Source organism: Osmia bicornis, chromosome 9 (genome assembly GCF_907164935.1).
Source record: "Osmia bicornis bicornis chromosome 9, iOsmBic2.1, whole genome shotgun sequence".
Lineage (NCBI taxonomy): Eukaryota > Metazoa > Arthropoda > Insecta > Hymenoptera > Megachilidae > Osmia > Osmia bicornis.
In genome coordinates, this window is record NC_060224.1 from 6,723,016 (window position 1) to 6,743,360 (window position 20,345).

General features: G+C 42.1%; 2 protein-coding genes across 8 annotated transcripts in view; one reads left to right on the top strand and one right to left on the bottom strand.

The window, feature by feature from the left end:
• LOC114874456 overlaps positions 1–10,408 on the bottom strand; it is a 44,863-nt gene extending 34,455 nt beyond the window's left edge. For all 3 annotated transcript variants that reach the window (XM_029183742.2, XM_029183743.2, XM_029183741.2), the window contains exon 1: positions 10,116–10,408. In XM_029183742.2, coding sequence (XP_029039575.2) covers positions 10,116–10,379 — 264 coding nt within the window. In that variant the 5' untranslated portion in view covers positions 10,380–10,408. The remainder of the gene's footprint in view (positions 1–10,115) is intronic.
• Positions 10,409–10,462: 54 nt separating this feature from the next.
• The window catches only part of LOC114874392 (tetraspanin-12-like), a 182,760-nt gene continuing 172,877 nt past the window's right edge, over positions 10,463–20,345 (top strand). For 4 of the 5 annotated variants that reach the window (XM_029183620.2, XM_029183619.2, XM_029183617.2 and 1 more), the window contains exons 1-2: positions 10,743–10,917; positions 11,015–11,113. The gene's annotated coding sequence lies outside the window, so the exon portion shown is untranslated. The other variant, XM_029183618.2, reaches the window with a different exon arrangement.

Here is a 20,345-nt window from a genome sequence, read left to right on the forward strand (position 1 = left end):
CATTTTTACCGTGTTTGATCTTTCCGAGTCACCCAATAGTTCGCTCCGTTAAAATTGTAAAGCGATGTTCCATTTAAAGTAACCAAACGCTGAATTGCGACTGTGTGTTCGTTTCTTTCATCGTTGATAAAAAAAACTTTCTTCGAGTTCTTTCGTTCGAATTCGCCTGAAGAACGTTTCGTGTTACGAATCAGAAGTCAGTTTACGAGTTGCTCCAGATTTTGAGCAGTAAACACGTTCGGGGCAGTTCGAACACGTTGGCGATCATCGGGTTTCACGGTCGCTTTATCCGGCCGAATGCAGACAAATATATAGAGTAAATAAAGAAAGATTGATCGAAAATTTTTCTAGTATTCGTAATCGACGATCAACGGCGGAGGGTGACGCGAAATACCCCGGCAAATATGTAGCGCGCTTGTTTACTCGGAAAGAACGCGTAATACCGAGTAATATGGATTATCGATGGTGGACGATGGAAAGTCATGGAGAATCGAAAATGGAAATTCGCGTTTTAATATCACGATACGTTGAATTTACGCGGTCCAACGCGGGATGTAATAATATCATACGGATTCACGGTTTGATTAACGATTATCGCTGCGTTTTCATCTCTGAAAAAGAAACGCTGTTACGTTACGCGAAAGCGTTTCAAAGTATTTCATGTTTATTTCGTTCGGAGTTACTCTGCGTGATTAACCAAATCCCTAATTTTTTAGTCGAGCCAATAATTACTCACCGTTGAAATATTAATCCGTGGAGCGTGCTTACGATAGGATCAAACGGAATTTGGAAATAGATTTCTATTTCCCATTCGTTACGAGGTTCTCCAACGTGTGATTTATTTGATGAATTTTCAAAAAAAAAAGAAGGATTTTTTTTTCAACCAGGCTCTGAAATTAAAATAATTCGCAGTATTTGAAAAGAGATTAAATCAGAAAATCGCACATGGTAGAGATAGATGGAGAGCATATTTAACAGCGGATCGTTTGTTTCAACTTTCGAGGGAAGTTTTTGAGTTGAAGTTGAATAGATAGCGATCGGTTAGAAGATCCTGAAGAAACGGAATCGCTGAAGCGTACTCGGGATAAGGATTTACAATTATCTCGCGTCGTTTGTTCGTTCGGACCTGTCCGTTCTACGGCATCACGCGTCGGGAACCGCTAAAGAATGTTCTTCCCGGGTATCATGAAAATTTTCCCGGAGTACGCGGGGAGGGAAAGTCGTTTAAAAACTAATCTCACGGCCATTAAAAAGTTGTAACGAGTCGCCGAACTTTCGCGGAACGCTCGCGTCGTTGCTCGACGCTCCGAAAAATATCTCTCCGTCAAACCTACTCGAAATTTCAACTTTTCATTCGACCAGCACCTCCACGTTTCATCCCCGTTATTCTTCCGATCGTTTCCCTGCCATTCACGGTGAAAACGTTTTTTTAATGCATCCACGTGCGTCGATGGATATTTACGAGCACCACGCGTCAAATTCGAAACTTTCCATCGAGAATCGTTGTTATAAACAATTTATTCGATAAGATCCTGTAGATTTTTCTCATTCGTTTCATTAAACAGATTGCGGTAATTAATCGATCCATTTTCCGCGTTTATCGACGAAATTGTTTTCGCGACAGCATCGTAAAAGGTCGACGCACGACATATTGCCTTTATTTTATGGAGATTAAAGGAATTATGGATGAGGAGCTTTCTGTAACGGCATTAGCGGAACACTTTGCAGATTACGTCGTTTAAAGCCAACATTGTTGTCTCTCCGTTTGCATCGGAATGGAACGCAAGTTGAAAGGATTCTCGGGAAAATTTAATGAGCACTCACGGAACACGAGCACATTTTTAACCTAGGAGATTTAATCTCTTCCTAATCCTGAGAAAATCCCTCGTAGAAACGATTTCTCAGAAATAAAACAATTACCGACAATTATCTTCCCTCTGGTGGAAAAAAAGAATATTTCTTCCTGTATAATTTCCGTTGATAAGATGAAACGAGCGTTCCGGTATCAAAAACGAATTCGCAGTTTCGCGGTGAACGACGTCTAATCTTTATCTGTTCGCTATTAAGACGAAAATGTCGCGGCCAACAATGGCAGAACGAGTCAATAAAGTAACAGGACAAAGAATGTGGAACAAAAGAGCTCCCCTGAAGGACAAATAAGTTCGGTTATAAAGCAGCTGCTCGTAATATAAAAGACGACAGCGAACAAGCGGTCTGTGTGCGCATGAACGTTCAAGAAAAACGACGAGATACAGGAGATAGGATGGTTGAAGTAACGAAAAGCGAACGGTTGAAACGAACCAGAGGGAAACAGCATCACGGAATATTACATTCCTTATTCTTCTTCTTGCAAAGCCAAAAGAAGCGTCTCGTGACGATCGTTGAACAAACTTGCCTGGAAAAAAATGTGAACAAACGAAAGGGTATATTAGATGGTAAATAACGCGTTTAATACCTTGGGAGTATTCAATGACTGCAAATTACACATATTTAATTAATTAAATAAGAGTAATAAAAAAATATTAATTTGAATAGCATTGCTATTATACTAATAATGTAAAGTTGCATTCTGAAATTTGAAAATTAATTATTTCTGTTCCTAATAATTACCTTCAATTAACTTAATTTAACTTTATCTTCACACCGCAGTCAATTCATTAACTTGAATTATAATTAAGCTAAAAGTAACGTTTGGAAACTAAGTTAATTGTCTTAATCATTGTTAGATGTTACAAATGCAAATTCAAATGTTACGTTTCATAGAACCGTGTCTCTTGACGCTGATTTCGTACAACGATGTATCTGGTGAAAATCGATCGAACAATGACAACGAGGAGATCGGAATAATTGCTCGCGCCAGATCTAACGACAGCAATTGTACCGGTAATACAGTGTCTGGCAATCTCGCGGGCAAACGTACGCGAATACGAACTGCATGATTTATCGGCCAGGAAATTGACAATTAGCTCGGCGACGATCGATGCGGCCAGAGCTTTTGGCAAGAAGCGTGTGCTGGACGGTTCGCTGTAATTTAATAGCGTGCAGAGTCGAAGCAGATTGAGACTGACAGCGGAGAAACAACGAATAAAACGTTCAGGAGAACAAACGGGATCAGCTATCGCAGGGAAAACAGTCTTTTCTTTTCAGCTTTTCAAACCGTGTTCGTTCGTTTTTATTCGAAACAATTCTGTGCGATGTTATTAAAATGAAATGATAGGGAACGTTTCGATCGAAGTTCAAAGAATTCAAGAGGCCTTTTACAGTCGCGAAGAGCCAACGGAATCCGTTCTGGAACCATTAATCGACGTGTACGTCGGTGGTGTTTTATTTTCGCCGCGAAGGCACGAGAAAATTGAAGAGATCCTCACCCCGTCCGTGGACGAATTAATTGTTCCGCGTGTCGAAAGCGTTCTATTAAATTCTTTCAACTAGCAGCCGACCCACTCGTCGTAAACAATACCCTGTTTAATGTCGCTGCTTAAAACATTCAAGAGGCTTTTAGCCTCGTGGAAACTATACGCGAGAAGAGACGCGCATTAATTAAACGATCTACATGTCATAGACTCCATAGAACGTTCTACTTCATACGGTACTTTGATCAGAAAATATACAATAAAAATTTCAAGGGGAAAGGGAAATTTTTACCAGCTTTCCAACTGGGTTAATTGAAAAAAAAAAGAAAAAAGGAAAAAGAAACATCGATAGCCCTTTGACATCGTGAAAAAAAGCGTTATCGAATTCGTTCATAGATCAACTGATTGTTAACTTCGTTTATGAAACGAATCAAAGCACTTTGTCGAGTAATTTCAAACAAAACAGACAATGCGTTTTACCAATTTTTACCGCGACTTTGACTTGCCCAAACGTATTCGGTGATGAAGTTAATCCTTTCGAACCGGAAAACTCGACTCTTCGGTTTAACAAGCGACAAAATTCGCGAAGGGACCGGTGAAAAATCGCGCTCCGGTGTCGCGTTAATGATTATTTGGCTAACGATCGCAATTCGACCGTGAAATAACAGACCTACAACCACGGAGGTTTTGCTTGATTTTTTTTTAATCAACCGACCATAGCCGGATCGAGGCGTGCTAATGAACACTTTTCCGCGCGTACAACCGGCAAAAACACGCGTGTGCTTTACCTTCTGCAACGATTAGCGCCGTTATCGTCGGGTAAACAGCGTCCTTACCGTGGAGCCGCGCGAACAATACCATGTTCAAGCTCTAATGGCTACGTATATCATGCTACCTCGACTCCCGCCAAAAAGGTTCGCGCGCCTGTTTCGAATGTTCGTTAAACGCTCGCGTCGATTACCTACTTGAAATTACTTCCACCGCCTACCGACGCGACGCACTTGTAATTGTCGATTTGCTAACCACTTCCGCGAAGAGGTTGAAACAGAAACAAAAGTGTCGCGACGTATCTTAAATCGTATTTCTTTGATTGGAAAGAAAAAATATATTAATGGTAGAATTTTGTTACGGTTAACATTCGAATCTAATTTCCCTGGAGGGTAGAATTTTTATGACGGTGCGCTCGAAAGAGTTAAAACGTTGAATCATGTCCGTTGCGTCGTATCTTGAGATCTTTTTTCACCGACTTCCTCAGGAAAATCCAAGAAAATGGATGGTACGTCAAAAGTGAGTGGTGTTTCTAGAGAAGAAAAAGCAAAGCAGAGAGTGGAAGAAAGAAAAACATGGTGGAGTATGGTCAGAACCTGGAGGGATGGCGAACGGAGAGGTTTTTTGGGGGGCTGAAGGGTGGAGGAGGGGAAGACAAGAGGCGAAGAAACGTCGGTGAAGACGAAATAGGATTTTCCTGGATAGTAAGTGGCGACTCTATTATTGCACTTACATTCTATTAGGAAGAACTAGTAGGAGCGTGCGAGGTTGCTCTCGCAACGGGCTCACGGACGGCTACACCCTATTCCAAAGTTAAACTCCACCTTCCGCCATTACGAGTCGAGTAAAGCTGTTTATAGCGTTTAGCAGCAGATGCTACACTCGTAACAGCTTGCAAATGAAAACGATCTCGCTTCCTCGTCCCGAGAACCCACCCGTCTAACCCTACGCCTTTCCCACCCTCCGCCCTAGCAGGTTGAAAGAAAGAGAAAGCAGGGAGCCAGAGAGAGATGAATGGTCCAAGGTAGATAACGGTAGAGGGAGAAAGCATACATTTTAACGAATCTCTCGAATAATTCCTTTTATTTACCTCCTTTTCACGGGATGCTAGCTGTTCATCCTGTACGAATGTTAAACCTTCGCCAATTAACTGGCTGCGAAATGTTAGGTGCTCATTATTCGCTATCACTTTTATCACACCCCATTTTAATCCTCTTTATAATCAACTAATAAAACTGAAGGTCTGTGCTATTTAACTTCTTCAAATAAACGGTGTATTTAATTTTGTAACAAAAGTGAAACAGTTTTCGCTGAAAAAACGTGTGAATTATTTTTCAAAAAACAAGATAGGGGATTCTTTCAACACGTGGCTCGGTCAGTGAAAAACCGTGCGATTCGTCGAGGCTAATCGTGCTTTTAATTGCACCCTATCTCGTGTTCGCGCGACCAACTCTCAAGGCAGCCCCTTTTTCTCGTGTTTCCGTGGTAACAGGGCAGAAAATAGCCACGGAGCGTTATCATTTTCACCGGCAAAAAGATGGCCCCGTCATCTGTCCGGATTCTCACGTGGTTACTCGAACACGCTTTAACGGCCCCGCGGAGAAAAAAAAAATGTGCTCCGTTTCGGGGAAGTTGATTCTTCGGCGCGGGTTGACATTTGTATCTTTTAAAAATATCGTCCACTATGATATTTTATTCGATCCTGTGAAAACAAATGCCTCGCCGTAGGTATCCCGAATACCAATACCAGATGTAACCTGACTTGGTGATAAATCGAGCCGACCGATCGACCGACCGCCGGTCATAAATTATTTTTATAGGCGTCGTTTATTTATCGTCTCGCCTTCTATCGAAAGAAATGTCTTTCGTGTCTTCCATTCCATTTCGCGATCGTAATTGCAACGAGCCGGGAACAAAGAGCGTGGATCTCGTTCACTAGATACGAACCTTCCCCGTTCGGGCTACTGAATCACGTTTGATAAAGAAACCATCGTTGGTTTGCCGGAAGAGTTATGCAACGAGGAAAGGTAAATTTTTTTACCTTTAAAGGAAATTAACGATGTGTACTTTGGAGAATTCAAAGAGTTGATGAAATAACGTTAAATGAATCATCAAGTTGAATAGCAGGATGAGAGCTAATTAATCGACTAACGTATACGTATGGTGTCTTCGTTCGGCTATCCAAAACGAAATCGGTCCCCATATTTTTCTCCCGTTCCTCGTTTATTTTCCTCACCGAATTTCAAGCGGGCGCGAAATGAAGCGAAATTAATTTCACCGACAGCGTCTGAACTCATCAGGAAAATCAGGCTACCCGGCGTGTTCCGCTCGAATCGCTCCGCGACACGTTGAATTTGATACCGAAAGAGCACCCCGAGCGGCAGAAAGAGGAAACGAGAGCAAGCTCGATGGTTGAAACGAGTTACACTAGGGCGACGGTGAATCCGAAAATTCTCGCTATTAAATCACGGTTAATTTCCTCTTCCACCGGCGTGATAACTTTCTCTCTACCCCTGTCTGTGATTGAGCCATTGTACCATCCTTTTTTTCCTCCCTCTCTCTCCCTCTCCTCGCGACTGATTTGAAATTACGAGCTGGAAGGTAGTCAAAACTCTTGCCTGACATGCTTGGAAAAATTTGTTTCGTTTGTCAAGTAAATTGTCCCGGCTTGTCTTTGCTGCGAAAACGTTCGTTTTTCTCCACCGTGCGAAATGATGTATCAATTAACGCGCATTCAACGGGTATCATTGTTCGATCACTTTTTTACGAGTTCCAGCTCATTAACGAATTCCTTGAACATCAGGGAGAATCAGCATCGATCCCGTATTTGTTTTTCCTTTCTCGTAATTTACGAGCACCGAACGGGGGAGCACTTTGCGAAATTGAACGCGTAATTTTCTACGGGCCGCGTAGCCGGATACGATGACGAAACTTCGAGCTTTCTTCTCGGTTCCGCGATAGATAGTTTTCTTCGATTTACGAGGAACCACCGTGAACGAAACGTATCGACATTGCGCGATAAACGCGAGCTTGTCGCTGCTTCTTTGTTCGATTGACGCTTGCATTTATATTGGAAGCTGTAATATATTCCGATACGACGTTTTCTTGAAATGTTGTAACAGAGAGAATTCGTTCGATAAACGTATATATTCGTACTTATACGTTTAAATACTAGCACTTCTCTGCGAAACAATGCACGACCGTTATTCTTTTTTCTCCTCGATTTATCGATGCCTTCTCTTCCGCTCTTAATCCACTGGCGCTGTAGTTTTCTCGATTACATTCTTCCCTAGACACGGAGGGACTTCGTCGAGTGTTTCCTTAAGCGAGTACTTAGTTGCATAACTAAATCCTAAATCGTGCTTGCGAACCTCATTGAGAATTCTGTTAAAGACCGCCTCCCGACCGGAAAGAGAAAGCGCGGACCAGGGAGAAAGACAGGGAAGGAGGAAGGGATCGATTCGCTGTATCCTGTCCAGGACGAGCGAAACGAGTAATCCTGTCGAAGTATCGGGGATTCTACTCGATCAGAGCCCGATTATTTTTAACACTACCGATTGGAAATTGAAAGTTTTAAATATTATACGAAATACTGAAATTAGAGACCGATACTCTTTCGATCTTCGCACGTTGTTTAATTACGCGACATGATAGCAAGTTTTCTGAGGATAATTTGCATGTTCGACGTTTCCAGCTGATCCTTAAGCTTTGTTAATCTAACGAGGGCTACTCTTGTACAGAGGCAGGAATTAGAAATCCAAATGAGATTCAAATGAAATCGTGAAAGTCGAGAGTGGCGGAGGGAGCGACGAAACTGGATCATCGATTGGCTCGCAAAAATATGCGACGGTGTTCCTCGAGGAACATACCGAAGGAATATCCTGTTCGTTTTTTCCTCCCCCAATGAAAAATGATTGTTTGCGTTTTTAGCCCAAGATACGAATCTGTTTAGAGCGCGTCCGGGGAAACGGTGGACTCGATCGCTATTATTCTTGCGGAAGAGGAAGGGATAGGAGGATTTATGTTTGGTCGATAAGAGAAAAGGCGGTAACGAAAGTGCAAAGTTATTCCGCTGGCCGAGATCCACGATATTCGACTTTCCAGACTGACTGGAAATCAGTGGTCGCCTTTGATATCCCTGTCGAAAACTTTTCGGATCGACCGAAATCAGTTTTCCCTAGTCGTTGATTCTCGTCAGACCTAAGATAAATCGTGTACAACTTTCGTCTTCAGTTAGCTTTATGTATTTTCTCGCTGTTTTTACGCGTTCTTCTCGTGTTTTCCTTCATTTTAGACGTTACATCTCTTGATGGAGTGGGTTGATCCTCGACGGTTGGAGGATAACTTTTGGGAATTGGATCGAGATTTTGTTTTCGAGATAGATTATAATAATACAGCGAAATTTCTACTGTACCCATTTGTTGTTGATGACTTTTATCATTCTATCCCGATTAATAAACTTTCAGCACCTTTCGATAATACACCGTTTTATCCTCGCAAACTCTACTACTCTTTAACAATAAAACAAAAATGACACATCGAAATTGAGAATTGAATCATTCGTATATTATTACCGATCTATACTCGTCGAAGGCAATTTCGTACATTTTGTAGCTCTTCATCCCCCAAGTAGTACTAGACACCATCATCGCGTTCCATAAATTTATCGCCGATAACGTCGTCGCGATGGTATCTCGGTTAATTTATGTTCTCGACCAGATACATTTCGAAGGAAACGTCGCCTTTGGACGCGCGAAGACATAGAGAAATCGGCCATATGTGATAAACCACGAGAGAATATATAGAATAAACGAAAGTACCTATCTGGTTGAACAAAATCGTGTAAGAGGTGGGAAGAGCAGACTGACGTCAAAATTGAAAATAAAGGCTACACAATAATCGCTAGCTGTTTCGGTCAGTGTTTGTTCTGAAGAATCACTCGTCGTAGCTGGACTACATAGAAGTAAACAAATTTATGTGTCTTCAGAATGACGCGAGGTAGAAATCAGCGACTCAGAGGGGACGAGGGAAGTTTTTACAAGATCTAGCTTTAGTATATCCACTTACTCCGTTTATGGGAAAAGTCGTGATGTAAATCGAGTCCGGAAATTTCCTTCCCTCGAGGATATTAAGCTCGATGCGAGGACGTTGTTACGTTAATCGTCTGTGATTTAATAACGCGGCGTGAGTCACCGAATGGATGCACTTCAGAGATGCAACATTAATAACTCGAGGCGCATAATTAAAAAAGATATCAAAATATGCACAATTACAAGCAGCTCGTAAAAAGCGAAGATAAGAAACGGAGAGAAATTCCGCGAACGTCATCGTTTCTCTTTCTTCGCGAATGTTCCGATATTGTAAGAAATTCATTCCCTTCGCGGATATCTGTACGTATGTAGTTCCATGAAACGGGGTAGTTGTTCGAAAATAAATTTTCAACCTCTCGACGCGGTTGCGCCGCTTCGACGTTCCACGAACTTCTGTTTACACGCGAACGCTTGTTTTCGTTGGCCCGTTCGCTAGCTCGGGCATTGTTTAAGTCGTGGAACCCGGAGGGAGGCTGCATCAAATTTTCCCTCTGCCATTTGAAAAATAAGAACCGTTGGAACATTCCGAAGCGGAGGATTCCGAGTGTCCTTCGCGTCGGGTCGAGATTGCACGCCGATCATCGAATAGCACATCAGAAACGCGTAAAACCCGTCTGCTCCCTTAGAGGATTTTACGACGATAAATAAAGACACGGGCTCGTTCCTTGGGACCAAGGGGAATTGCAGTTTCAGACCCGATCGCATCGTAAAAAAAATATTAGAGACTTTGAGATGGTAGCAGGGTACATGTGTTAGTCATATTTCAGGGTGGAATACGGGATACTTCATGCCTCCATCAAATGTAGAATATTAAGCAGTCCCAAGTATTTTTAATAAAATATCCCTCTTCCAGTTCACGACTATGAATTCGAAGTTTATATTATTACTTTTGAAAAATATATACCTGTTTCTGGAGATTGCAAATTGGTATGAAAATCGAAGCCAGCTTTCTTTCCTTCGTGTGTTGCCTCGTACGCGACTTCCAAGCGACTGTACCGTGATTATGCCACGAAAACGTAAATATATTCAACTCACACTCGACTAAGGATTGGTATAAAAACAAAGACCGCGTTGAATTGTTTACATTCCTCGGTGGCTCATTCAGAAAGAGTCGTTTAATTTCGTGATCCCTTCGAACGTTTCCGTCGGCTAAATCTTTAAAACCCATTTGTCTCTGTTTATCACGAAGGCTTGTGTTTACGAATGAACGCGATGCAGAACGAAGCCTGTTCCATTAGTCATAACACGATTATTCTTCTAGTAGTTTATGGTATACATATTATACATATATAGTTTTATATTATACATATTATACATACAGTAGTATACATATTCACGATCGTTGCTCATTTTCGTTTTGGTAGATCGAAAACAGTTTAATTAGTGATTTTTATATTTGTTCACGCTGTAGCGGAGATTGTGGATTCCGAGATCGCTCGATCTTGGCCGATCATGGCCGAGTGATCGGTACGGTGGGAGAAGCGTGGAAGTAGAAGACAAGATGGCGTCGCAACGTGATTGACAGGTACGAGTAAATCGTTTAAGAAAATTCGTTATTATAAGAAAAATAAGGAGTTAAATTTTTTAAGTGCGTGATTCAACCTCTTAACTTAACAATTATATTATAACAAGTGTATTTTGCCCGAGTATTTTCGGACTTTTAAATTAAGAGGTTAAGAACCTAACCCAGGTCTGCCTCATGGAAGGTAAACACTTCTAATTCTCGCGATTTTATATACGTAATAAAATTCGTCATTTACGTAAAAAGAAAGGTGAAATAATTAATATCTATCGTGAGTACAGTGGGATTTCCTGGAGAAGAGTCATCCAGCTTCCAATGAACTGGGTTAAACACGTCGCAGCCACTAGAAGGACATTCTCAATGTACATAGCATCTAATCGGTGAGTCTAGATTTTATATTTTTTACAATTTCATAGAATCTTCGAAAGCGTTTAGATTATAAATGTATCGAAAAACACAATTCTTGCGGAAAAATGACTTCCTTGCCGGAAACAGGAGCTGTCTCCTCGACGCATACAAGAGGCAGCGATTGTTAATGGGAAACGGAAGGGTGTGCACGGAGTGGTTGGTTGTTGTGGAAAGGGGACAGGGGGCGGTAGATTTTCCTAGGAAATTGAATTTACAATTTCATCGCTTAAACGTCCTCTTTCGTCGGATAAAAGCGGCCCAGCCCATAATAGGCCGGCATGTCAACAGCTCGTTCGTTCATCGTGCTTTTCTATGGAAGCTTTACAATGTCACTCGACCTTCGTAAACGACGTTACGCTACCCCTCTGTCGTTCCCTATCGCGTTGAACGTTTCCAAAAATTTTTAGGGAGATTAATTCCTTCCTTTCAAAGCAACCCCCGGCGTAGCTACTTCTCGATCGAATTATCATTCGAAAGATCCTTTGTCTTTTTCCCCTCGGCTTCGGTGGAACGTCGATTTTCACGCGTTCACGCTCCATCTAACTGACAAATGATGACGGGGTTACGTGAGCCTTGTCTTTTCCGCATCATACGCCATTTCCCCGAGAATTTATTGCTTTTTTCTTGCATCGCGATATTCCCCTTCTCGTTCGACCTTAGTAGACAACTAATGAAAATGTATTTGCATAAAAGGAATTAGAATTAGAATATTTTTCAGACGGAAATGAAATTCGTTCATCTAACGATTTCGAGCTTCATTTCTCTCGGTTTCGATCCATAAAGATCAAAGGAAACGATAGCTCGTTAATTGATAAGGACCGATTCTTTTGTGTCTATTACACCTCGTTACTTTTTCGAAAAATAGAGAAAGAAACGGTGTAACTTTTAATTATCGCGATCCGGATATTCTTTTGACGATGAAATTTGAAGTGAAACGGGAAGAAGTTCGATCGAACGAAGGTAATTCATTATTCGAACGAACCAGATGAATTCGAAACAAATTGCTCGCCGTTTAGAGTGTGCATCATTATCGTTCGCGTTTATTTGTTCGCTTGGCAAACGCGCGAGGCAATGTTTACGAATTTCCTGGACGATTATTACGGATTAATTACGGGAACGGCAGAGGTTCTTCGCGTGACGACTCGATAATTATGCGGCGAACGAGCACGCGACGGATTTTAAATGCGTCTACGTCGACCTATTCGGAATTTAATTACGCGGCCAAGTTGTTTTTCGCCACCTTTACGAGACGCCATCGACGCTGATAAAATTGGAAGCCTCCAACGACTCTTTTCACGCGTTGGACTCTTTAATTACGACTTATCAACTCGTTAAACGAGTTTGCTTCCAGGTATAAAGTTATCGTTAAAAATATTACTCGATTTCAAGCGATCATTTAATTATGCTTTCTATTATCTATCATTTACAACGAACATCTCAAAAATATTTGATCAAACCGAATTAGGTACAGAATACGATACGCCATTCTAATATACTAACAGTAACAAGGCCGGCTTGTTGGAAGTTCAGCAACCGCATCGTTGAATAGGCGGTTTGTAGGAGGAACGATCGCATAATTGTTAGCTACGATCGTTACATATGTACAAGTGAAAATAGTCAGCCGTTACAGAGACAGATAAAGCGGTTTCGAGCACGTTGTCAGGCGCAGACCTCGAGCACGCGTGTTTATGCAAGCGCACGGATCGGCTCGTTATTTCGCGGGGATAACAAATAGTTGATATGCCAGCGGCAGACAGAGAGATTTTACCGATCGTAATGAAAGCTGAGCGAATGGAGACGAAGAACGATTCGAAACAGGAGGGACGATATTAAATCGTAATGACCGACCGTCACGGGGAAAAACTTTACGGCATCGTTTCGAAGACTGAAACGTTTCTACATAGTTCACAGACTTTACATCGACTTACTTCCTTTTTGTGTATATTTCTCGTTGTTATCGTGCCGTTACAGTCCATTCGTTTATTAATAAATCTTGGAATTATGTAACTTGAGATAAATTTCGATAGCCAATAAAATTTGGGGATGAAAGATTTGAATTTTAAGACGTCCTTGTATTAATTTAACAGAATTTTCACGATCTCTGCAACGTTATTCAATTTTCAAACATGGTAACCGTATATAACATGGTCAGACGAGTGGTTCGGTGGGCAAACTTTTCCTCTATCGTTTCCAACCCCCAAGAGAAACGACATAACTCCTCCCTTTCTTTGTTCTTCGTCCTCCAACACGAGCGAAGATGGCCAGAATAAAATCGTCCTGCTCGATATCGAAACGAGACGGTCCGGTTAGCGATGTCCAATGTCCGCGTGCATTTGTAAGCGTCGAAAGGGCGAATATGGAAATGAGCTTGGCGGAAATGAAGGGTCCGGCTGCGAGGCGGACGATTCAGCCTTAAAACGAGGGCTCAGATTAGCGAGTTAGCGAACGAACGAGCTAGGAGTGGCGGGTATAGATAAAGCGATTACTTTCAGCAGCCGCGGTCTCATTCAGATCCTTTCTTTTAATTTAGCCCGATCCTTTTAGAGGGCGCGTCCCTCTTTCTGGCCGGAAGGCTGCTCCATGGCGGCGATAAAATTAAGCTCCTGCCGGTGCGAAAGATTTATTCGCCAGAAGGAACCGTTCCCTGACTCTCACGCACGCATTGTCCTCGCGAGCTTTTTTTTTTATTTTCGAATCCATTACAAAGTGTATTGTCTCTGCATTCGGCTTATTAAACGGAAACTCCATCCGAGATTTCAGCGTGTAATTAAAAGTTGAACCGTTATAGTAGAAAATTAACGAACACCGTCACTTCACGCTGTTAATTAGCTACGAACTTTCAACTACACCTGTTCTATCGACGAATGAATTTTTCGAACAATTTTTAATTCCCAATGATCCAACTTCGATGCAATGCCAGTGAGAGATAGGATTTGAAAATATCTCCAGCTCGGATCAGTCATTGAGCCGTTTGGAAATCGGTTTACAAACGCTCTGCTATCTCGAATTATGCCTCGATCTCTGATCCGGTTACGATGCTGTTTGTAATTGGCATAATGGCGAGTTTACGTGGATCTAGCGTTGCTCCCCGTCGCTGTTCGATATACCGGCAACGCGATATACAACGGATGCACGCTGATTGCAGCCGTTGTTCGTTAACGTTAGTCCGATATCAATGTTACAACATTGTCTCGGTGCGCACGCGGGAAGATTGCACGGTGATGATTTTCGATAACGTTACGCTCACCTCGTGTCTCGATATTGCTTGCTAATGCTCGCTGTTGGCAATTTCCCGCTCGGTTCACGGTAAGGGGCTCGATAACGTCGTGCAAACTCTCTTATCGTCCCACGCGTTAAGCAATTCGGCAAAATTTCGGTTTAATATCAATGGTGTATTACGGACGACCAACGAAATTATTTAGAATATTTTTTTAATAAATACAAGTACGATTACGATTACTCTGTACCTATTTATTGTACGTATGAACGTTTTTCTCTCGCGAACAAAACGCGTATAACTCGAACATTGTACGCGCTCGTACGTGGAGCGATAAATTATGTTTCTCCATGGAACACGCGATTCCCTCAAGAATTTCCATGTATACATCGAGGCAACCGTGAAACTCGCGACCTGGTTTTTGCCTCGGAGGCTAGCTCCTTAATTCGTGGCGGGGATAAGCGAGGGAAATTTGCATCCAGAGGGACAGAAGCGTCCATAAATCTGGTTAGACTTGTCCGATTATTGGTAGGAGGCGAGCACGATTCGCGACACGCCGTTAGATGATGCACGGGTTCCTTGCTCGACGATTTATGAAGCAATACCGGGGCTGGCGTAGACCCAACCGGCCAACAAGTCCCCCGACACGTGGAACGAACAAATGCGAGGAAAGAAACGCGCGAGCCACGGCTTTGAATTTCGTTTCGAGCGGCGTCGAAACGAGTAATTTCCGCTTTGCCTGTCATCTTCTGGAAAATCTATGCTCCACGCTTGCGAAAACCTGCCACGAACACCTACAACCGTCTTTTTCTTATTTTCTACTCGTACCTCGTAATATTTACGCTGCACCGTGCTACGGGATGCATACAATACCGAGTCCGGTGCAGGATGACGCGACTGCAAGACAACTCCGGAAGATTTTCTGGATTTCGTCCAGCAGACAGATTTCTGTGTCTCGCGGTTCTTTCTCGAGGAATTGACGCGACCGGAACAGTCGCAACTCTTAAACTCGTATTACGAATGAAATTTTATGACGTTAAATTTTCTTAGGCAACGTTTAAAGCGTGCGAACTAAATTGAATGGAAGTTTTGAAAGCGATGAGATTCTTACTCGTTTGTTTTCATATCAATTCTTTCCAGTCATTTGATTCGGCTAACTTTTAGTTGAAAACAGCGTCGCGTAAGGAAACGTTGTTTGACTGTCTAGCTGCTCGCGGGCTCGTGCTCTAAATTCATGCAACAGCAACTTTGCGTGCCGAAACTTCTTCAAATTACAATTTGTTCGCGAGTAGAACTAATTTCCAGTTAAGAAGTTTCGAAATTGCGGAATGCGATGTTGCGTTTATCGTAACGCGTCGTCGGGGATCGATATTAAAGCGTTAATTATCACCGGAGGTGGTCTTAAAATGCTTCCAGAGCTTTTAAGTATTTTAGAATTCAAATAAAATTCGAGGCGATTGAAATTCAAGTGCGAATCGATTGCTTGAAAACTTCAAAGGTGATTTTGATTATACATCGGAAACGTGTTCGATTCGATTTAATTCGATAATTGAATAATGCTTGGTGCATGAAAGATTTAGGGGAGATCGCTAGCATCCATCTACAGATACTCGACCGTGTTAATCTTGGGGAGGTGAAATGTAGAACGGAAGCGGCATAGTCTGACCAGTTGCGATAACTTCCGGTAAGGTTCGTGCAGGGCGCACATGAAACATAGATGGCTACAAATGGGTTCGATGTTCCTCTGGTTGTTTCGAACAGTTTACGTTCGACGCGATTTTACAACAGCATCCACGAATTAATTTTATCGTTTGCTCTATTCTTTTTTTGTATCGAGACCAAGTGGATCGTATCGTTTCGAGGCAAAAGAACGTCCCGTTTTACGACGATCGATCAATCCGCCTTTTTTTTCCTCTTCTCAGCTCGGTCTGTACTTCGCGAGAGGAATGATCCGATCGAATATCGCGATAGCAAGGATGACCCGTAAATTTTTTATTCGAAATTTTATTCGGACACCCTTTACGAGAAATATGCTCTTTTATTGAGAATCGTTTGTCCGGGAAATTACGATCATATCGCTACTCTTTCGATACTTTCACCATCCTAGCTTCCTTTTTTTCACGCTTGAACGATAATAAAAGCTAACTTTGGCATGCGTTAAATTCTAGATACGGAAAGGCTCGTAAATAACAGGGAATTTATTGTTATAAATATCTATACTTGTTCCGAATAATTACGGTAACTTTCGTTTATCTATTACTTTTGGATGGCTATTCATTTATTATCCTTAAATATAGCCCTGAATGATGTCCGTGTGGTTTCCTGAATGTGTCGGATCGATGCTACTGTATGGATTCAATTATGTCGGCTCGCTGTACGTGAGAATTCCATTTAAGGGCACAAGCTATCCTTCTACGATCTTGTACGTATTGACGTGCGGTTAATCAAAGCGGCCCGCCACACCATTGTGTGCTCGCCAACACCAGGATTATGTCGCGTTTCGATAATTGCTGTCTTAGCTTATATCGCTACTAATTATCCTAATATCAGCTCCCATCGGTCCGATGTACCACGACTACTTCCGGCGTGTTACGTGCCTAATAACTCGGCTAATTAACGATCAAATGGATCAATTGTTAAACTGCATTGCGGTGCAGCCACGCGTTGTTGTTGTTATTCTTGTTACGTAACCGACACGTCATTCGTTACCATCGTTCCCGTGCTCTTGAATTATTCATAAAAACCTGTCAGATTATATATTCATGCTCGTTCAATTTCCGATTTGATTCTCCCTCTCTGTTGATAATTTCCCTCGCTCCGTCAATTTTTAACCAGTCGCTGTTCAATTTGTAACGCGTTACGTTGATTTTTGATAGATGAGGTAACGGGGATCATTGGTAAATAAATGATAAAAGAAGAATCGAGGAGGTACCGAGGAGGGAACGATTGGCAATCGAGCGAGTAGAATGAGTCGACGAATGGTCAGACTACGGTGGGTACGATTATAAATTCACTACGTTGATCGACCGAGTTAATTTTTTAACATAATGCGTTCAGTTTGCCGTTATGAATTATTAATACGATTTTAACGATATCTAGGGTGACTCTATTGCTTTCGTTTCTTGATTATTTCACCGAACCGAGTTAATCAGACAAGTACAATAGGGATAAATAGCCATCCAAAAGTAATAGATAAACGAAAGTTATCGTAATTAAATATGATCCTGCCATCTTTCGAATTATTCGGAACAAGTATAGATATTTATAAAAAGTAAGAATGAATGGAATAGGGAGTTGCAAATGTTCGTACAAGTGGAATAACAGCAGCGTGATGAACAATGTACCCTATCCGCAAGAAAGATAAACAGTCGAAGTTGAAAATGAACTCCATCCTTAATCATACTTCGCACATCCGTCCGACCTCTACCGCAGGTACATTTATTTACCCTAACCCAAGTCTCTTTTACATTTTCGTCCTTCCTCTCGCATTTGGATACTGAAACAAAGTATTCAGCGTGCCGAGTCAGCCTCTATATCAACGATCACACGCTCGAGCTGGTCGGCTTCCAGTTAAATCCCGCGTACGAACGATAAAGAAAAGAAGTCGCAAAGTAGAGTTAAGGAGTTGGTTCGCAAAGTTTTTTCTTTTTTGAACAGTCCTCCGAAGCGGGGGCGAAAACCCTTTTCCTCGACTTATAATTCATCGAGCAACCAGGCCATATTCGACAAAGTTGACCCGGTCGAAGAAGCAAATAAAAAAAAATAGAAAAAGAGGGAAAAAATGAACGTTAACCCATGAATCGTCGAGATTTTACTCGATGACACTCGAACGAGTACGTTTCGTTGAACGGCTGGGCATAATTTCGCCCGACTTTTGGTTAGCTTCCGGCCGATTTGAATAATGGAACGAATCGCGCGACTCGTCGAGTCAGCGAGTTGCTACGCGAACGATTCGGTAACGGCCTATTAAAACCGTCCACGCTTTATAAATAATCGGAATCGCTTTTTCGTTCGTCGTATTTGCGCTTCTCATCGTCGACAGACGTTTCATTCTTCCCTTTTCCGCGAGAAAATGAGCTCATTCCGGAGAACGAGAGACTTTACGAGCCGGTGTCATACAACCGTGCTCTGATCGGATTTCATTCGAACGTATTTCGTGTCTTTTGTTCTTTGAATATTTCATAAAATCTGAACGGCGATGAACTAGAGAATTCTATGAAAATTCTTATGTGTGCTAGTTCCACGACCACCGCTAAGTCTTGTGGTAAGCACTTCGTATTTGTCTTCAAGGACCACATTTTTTCATAAACACCCCGGAGTAAAAGAGTTAAGAGCATTCTTTCAGCGGGATTACACGCGTCATTTATCGTTTTCTCAATCTTTTTTTTATAAATATCTCTTGTATATTCAATGAATAGCTACACGAGGGGGAATATCCGTGGAGAATTTGAGTAAATGCCTTCGTTTATCGTGTCTGACACAAGGGGAACGTTACCTAAACGTCAGAGGAATATTTTTCACATTCCTCGCGCTCGTATTTCCCGAAAATGGGCTTTATTTCCTTCAAAATAGTTTTATTGTACGCGCGGCTAGGAACACGTTGAAAATTTGTTACCCTGAATTTCTTGCTCAACATGTTTCTCCTTTGTTCCATAAGAAAACGAAACGACAATCGGGAGTGTGAATTGCTTAGCAGAACTTCAATTACATTGAAAATTACGGTATTTGGGGAAACAGAGTGGTGCGAAATCAGGAGCAAGTAGTATAGGTCTGCGTATAGTCAGACATGACTCTTATTCTACGTATTCCACTTATTGTTTCATGAACTTTAACATTTCCATTGCAACATATTGCATGAAATCTCGATTCTGAACTATTTACAGAAAAAAAAGAAACATTTCATCCACGATTTTTTGCACTCTCCTGCGATCGAACCCGAAGCTCTATTATTTTCTTTTCGGAGGGTACGGTTTTGAGATTCAGCAGAGATCGAAGGGAAGATAAGTGCAAACCGAAGTACGTTTAATTGACGGCTTTTTCCGGCGTGGCTCGATCGATTCGTGGCAGATGCTTTCGAGTTTGCTAGTCGGAGGGTGGCGGACCAATCTGAATGCCAGCCGTTCGTGGTATCCTGGCGTCGTGATGCCACAGTTATTGCATTACTGGGAACGAGCATTCCTCGGGTTTACGCTGCCCTCCCTGCGACATCACAGGCTGGTGACAGTAACCCGTTCGACCGGATCTCGATGGTTTTCCTGCTAAATACAACGCCTGGAAGCGATGGCTGTACATCTGGTCGATGAAAATGTTCTTACCGCGAACAGCTAACCGCTGCCATAACTTTCGGATCGGAAACCGAGCGGCAAGAAGGCTCGGTTTACGCAAATTATACAACGCTCCTCTCGTTTTGCATAAATTAATTTTCTAAATCAATTGATCCCATCGCACCGTGTTGCGGCGCTCGGTTTCAACGTTGATTTACGTTGTATCGAATACCTATGGGGTTACGCGGAGGCTTTACCAAGGAAATATTGACACGTCCATGACGATAGATTATTGGTAACTGGATCATCGTCGTGATTGCTTGCCTACCGATCATGGTCACCTGGTGATCCGAATCGAATCGTTCAGGCGTCGAGTTTCACGTGGCTACTTGAAACTGTTTTCATTCAGCTTGCAATATTTTATGTAATTTTATAAAAAGCGCAATGGACGAGGGAGGAATTCTTTCGTTTCTTTATTTTTTTTTATCTTACCGATCATCTATGATTCCCAATGGCACTCGCGTTGAGTCGTCCCGTGCTATCGAGACGATCGATAAAATTCGATCGACAGTGAAATAGATTCGAATTGTTGGGGTTCCTCGAAGGAGGGTGGCAAAGACGAATAAATGGTCGACTGCCCTTCGAAGCGCACACAAGCGAGAGGAACAGCCGCAGAAAGAGGCTGTTCAGGCAATTAGACGAAAGTCGTGAATTACAAAATGA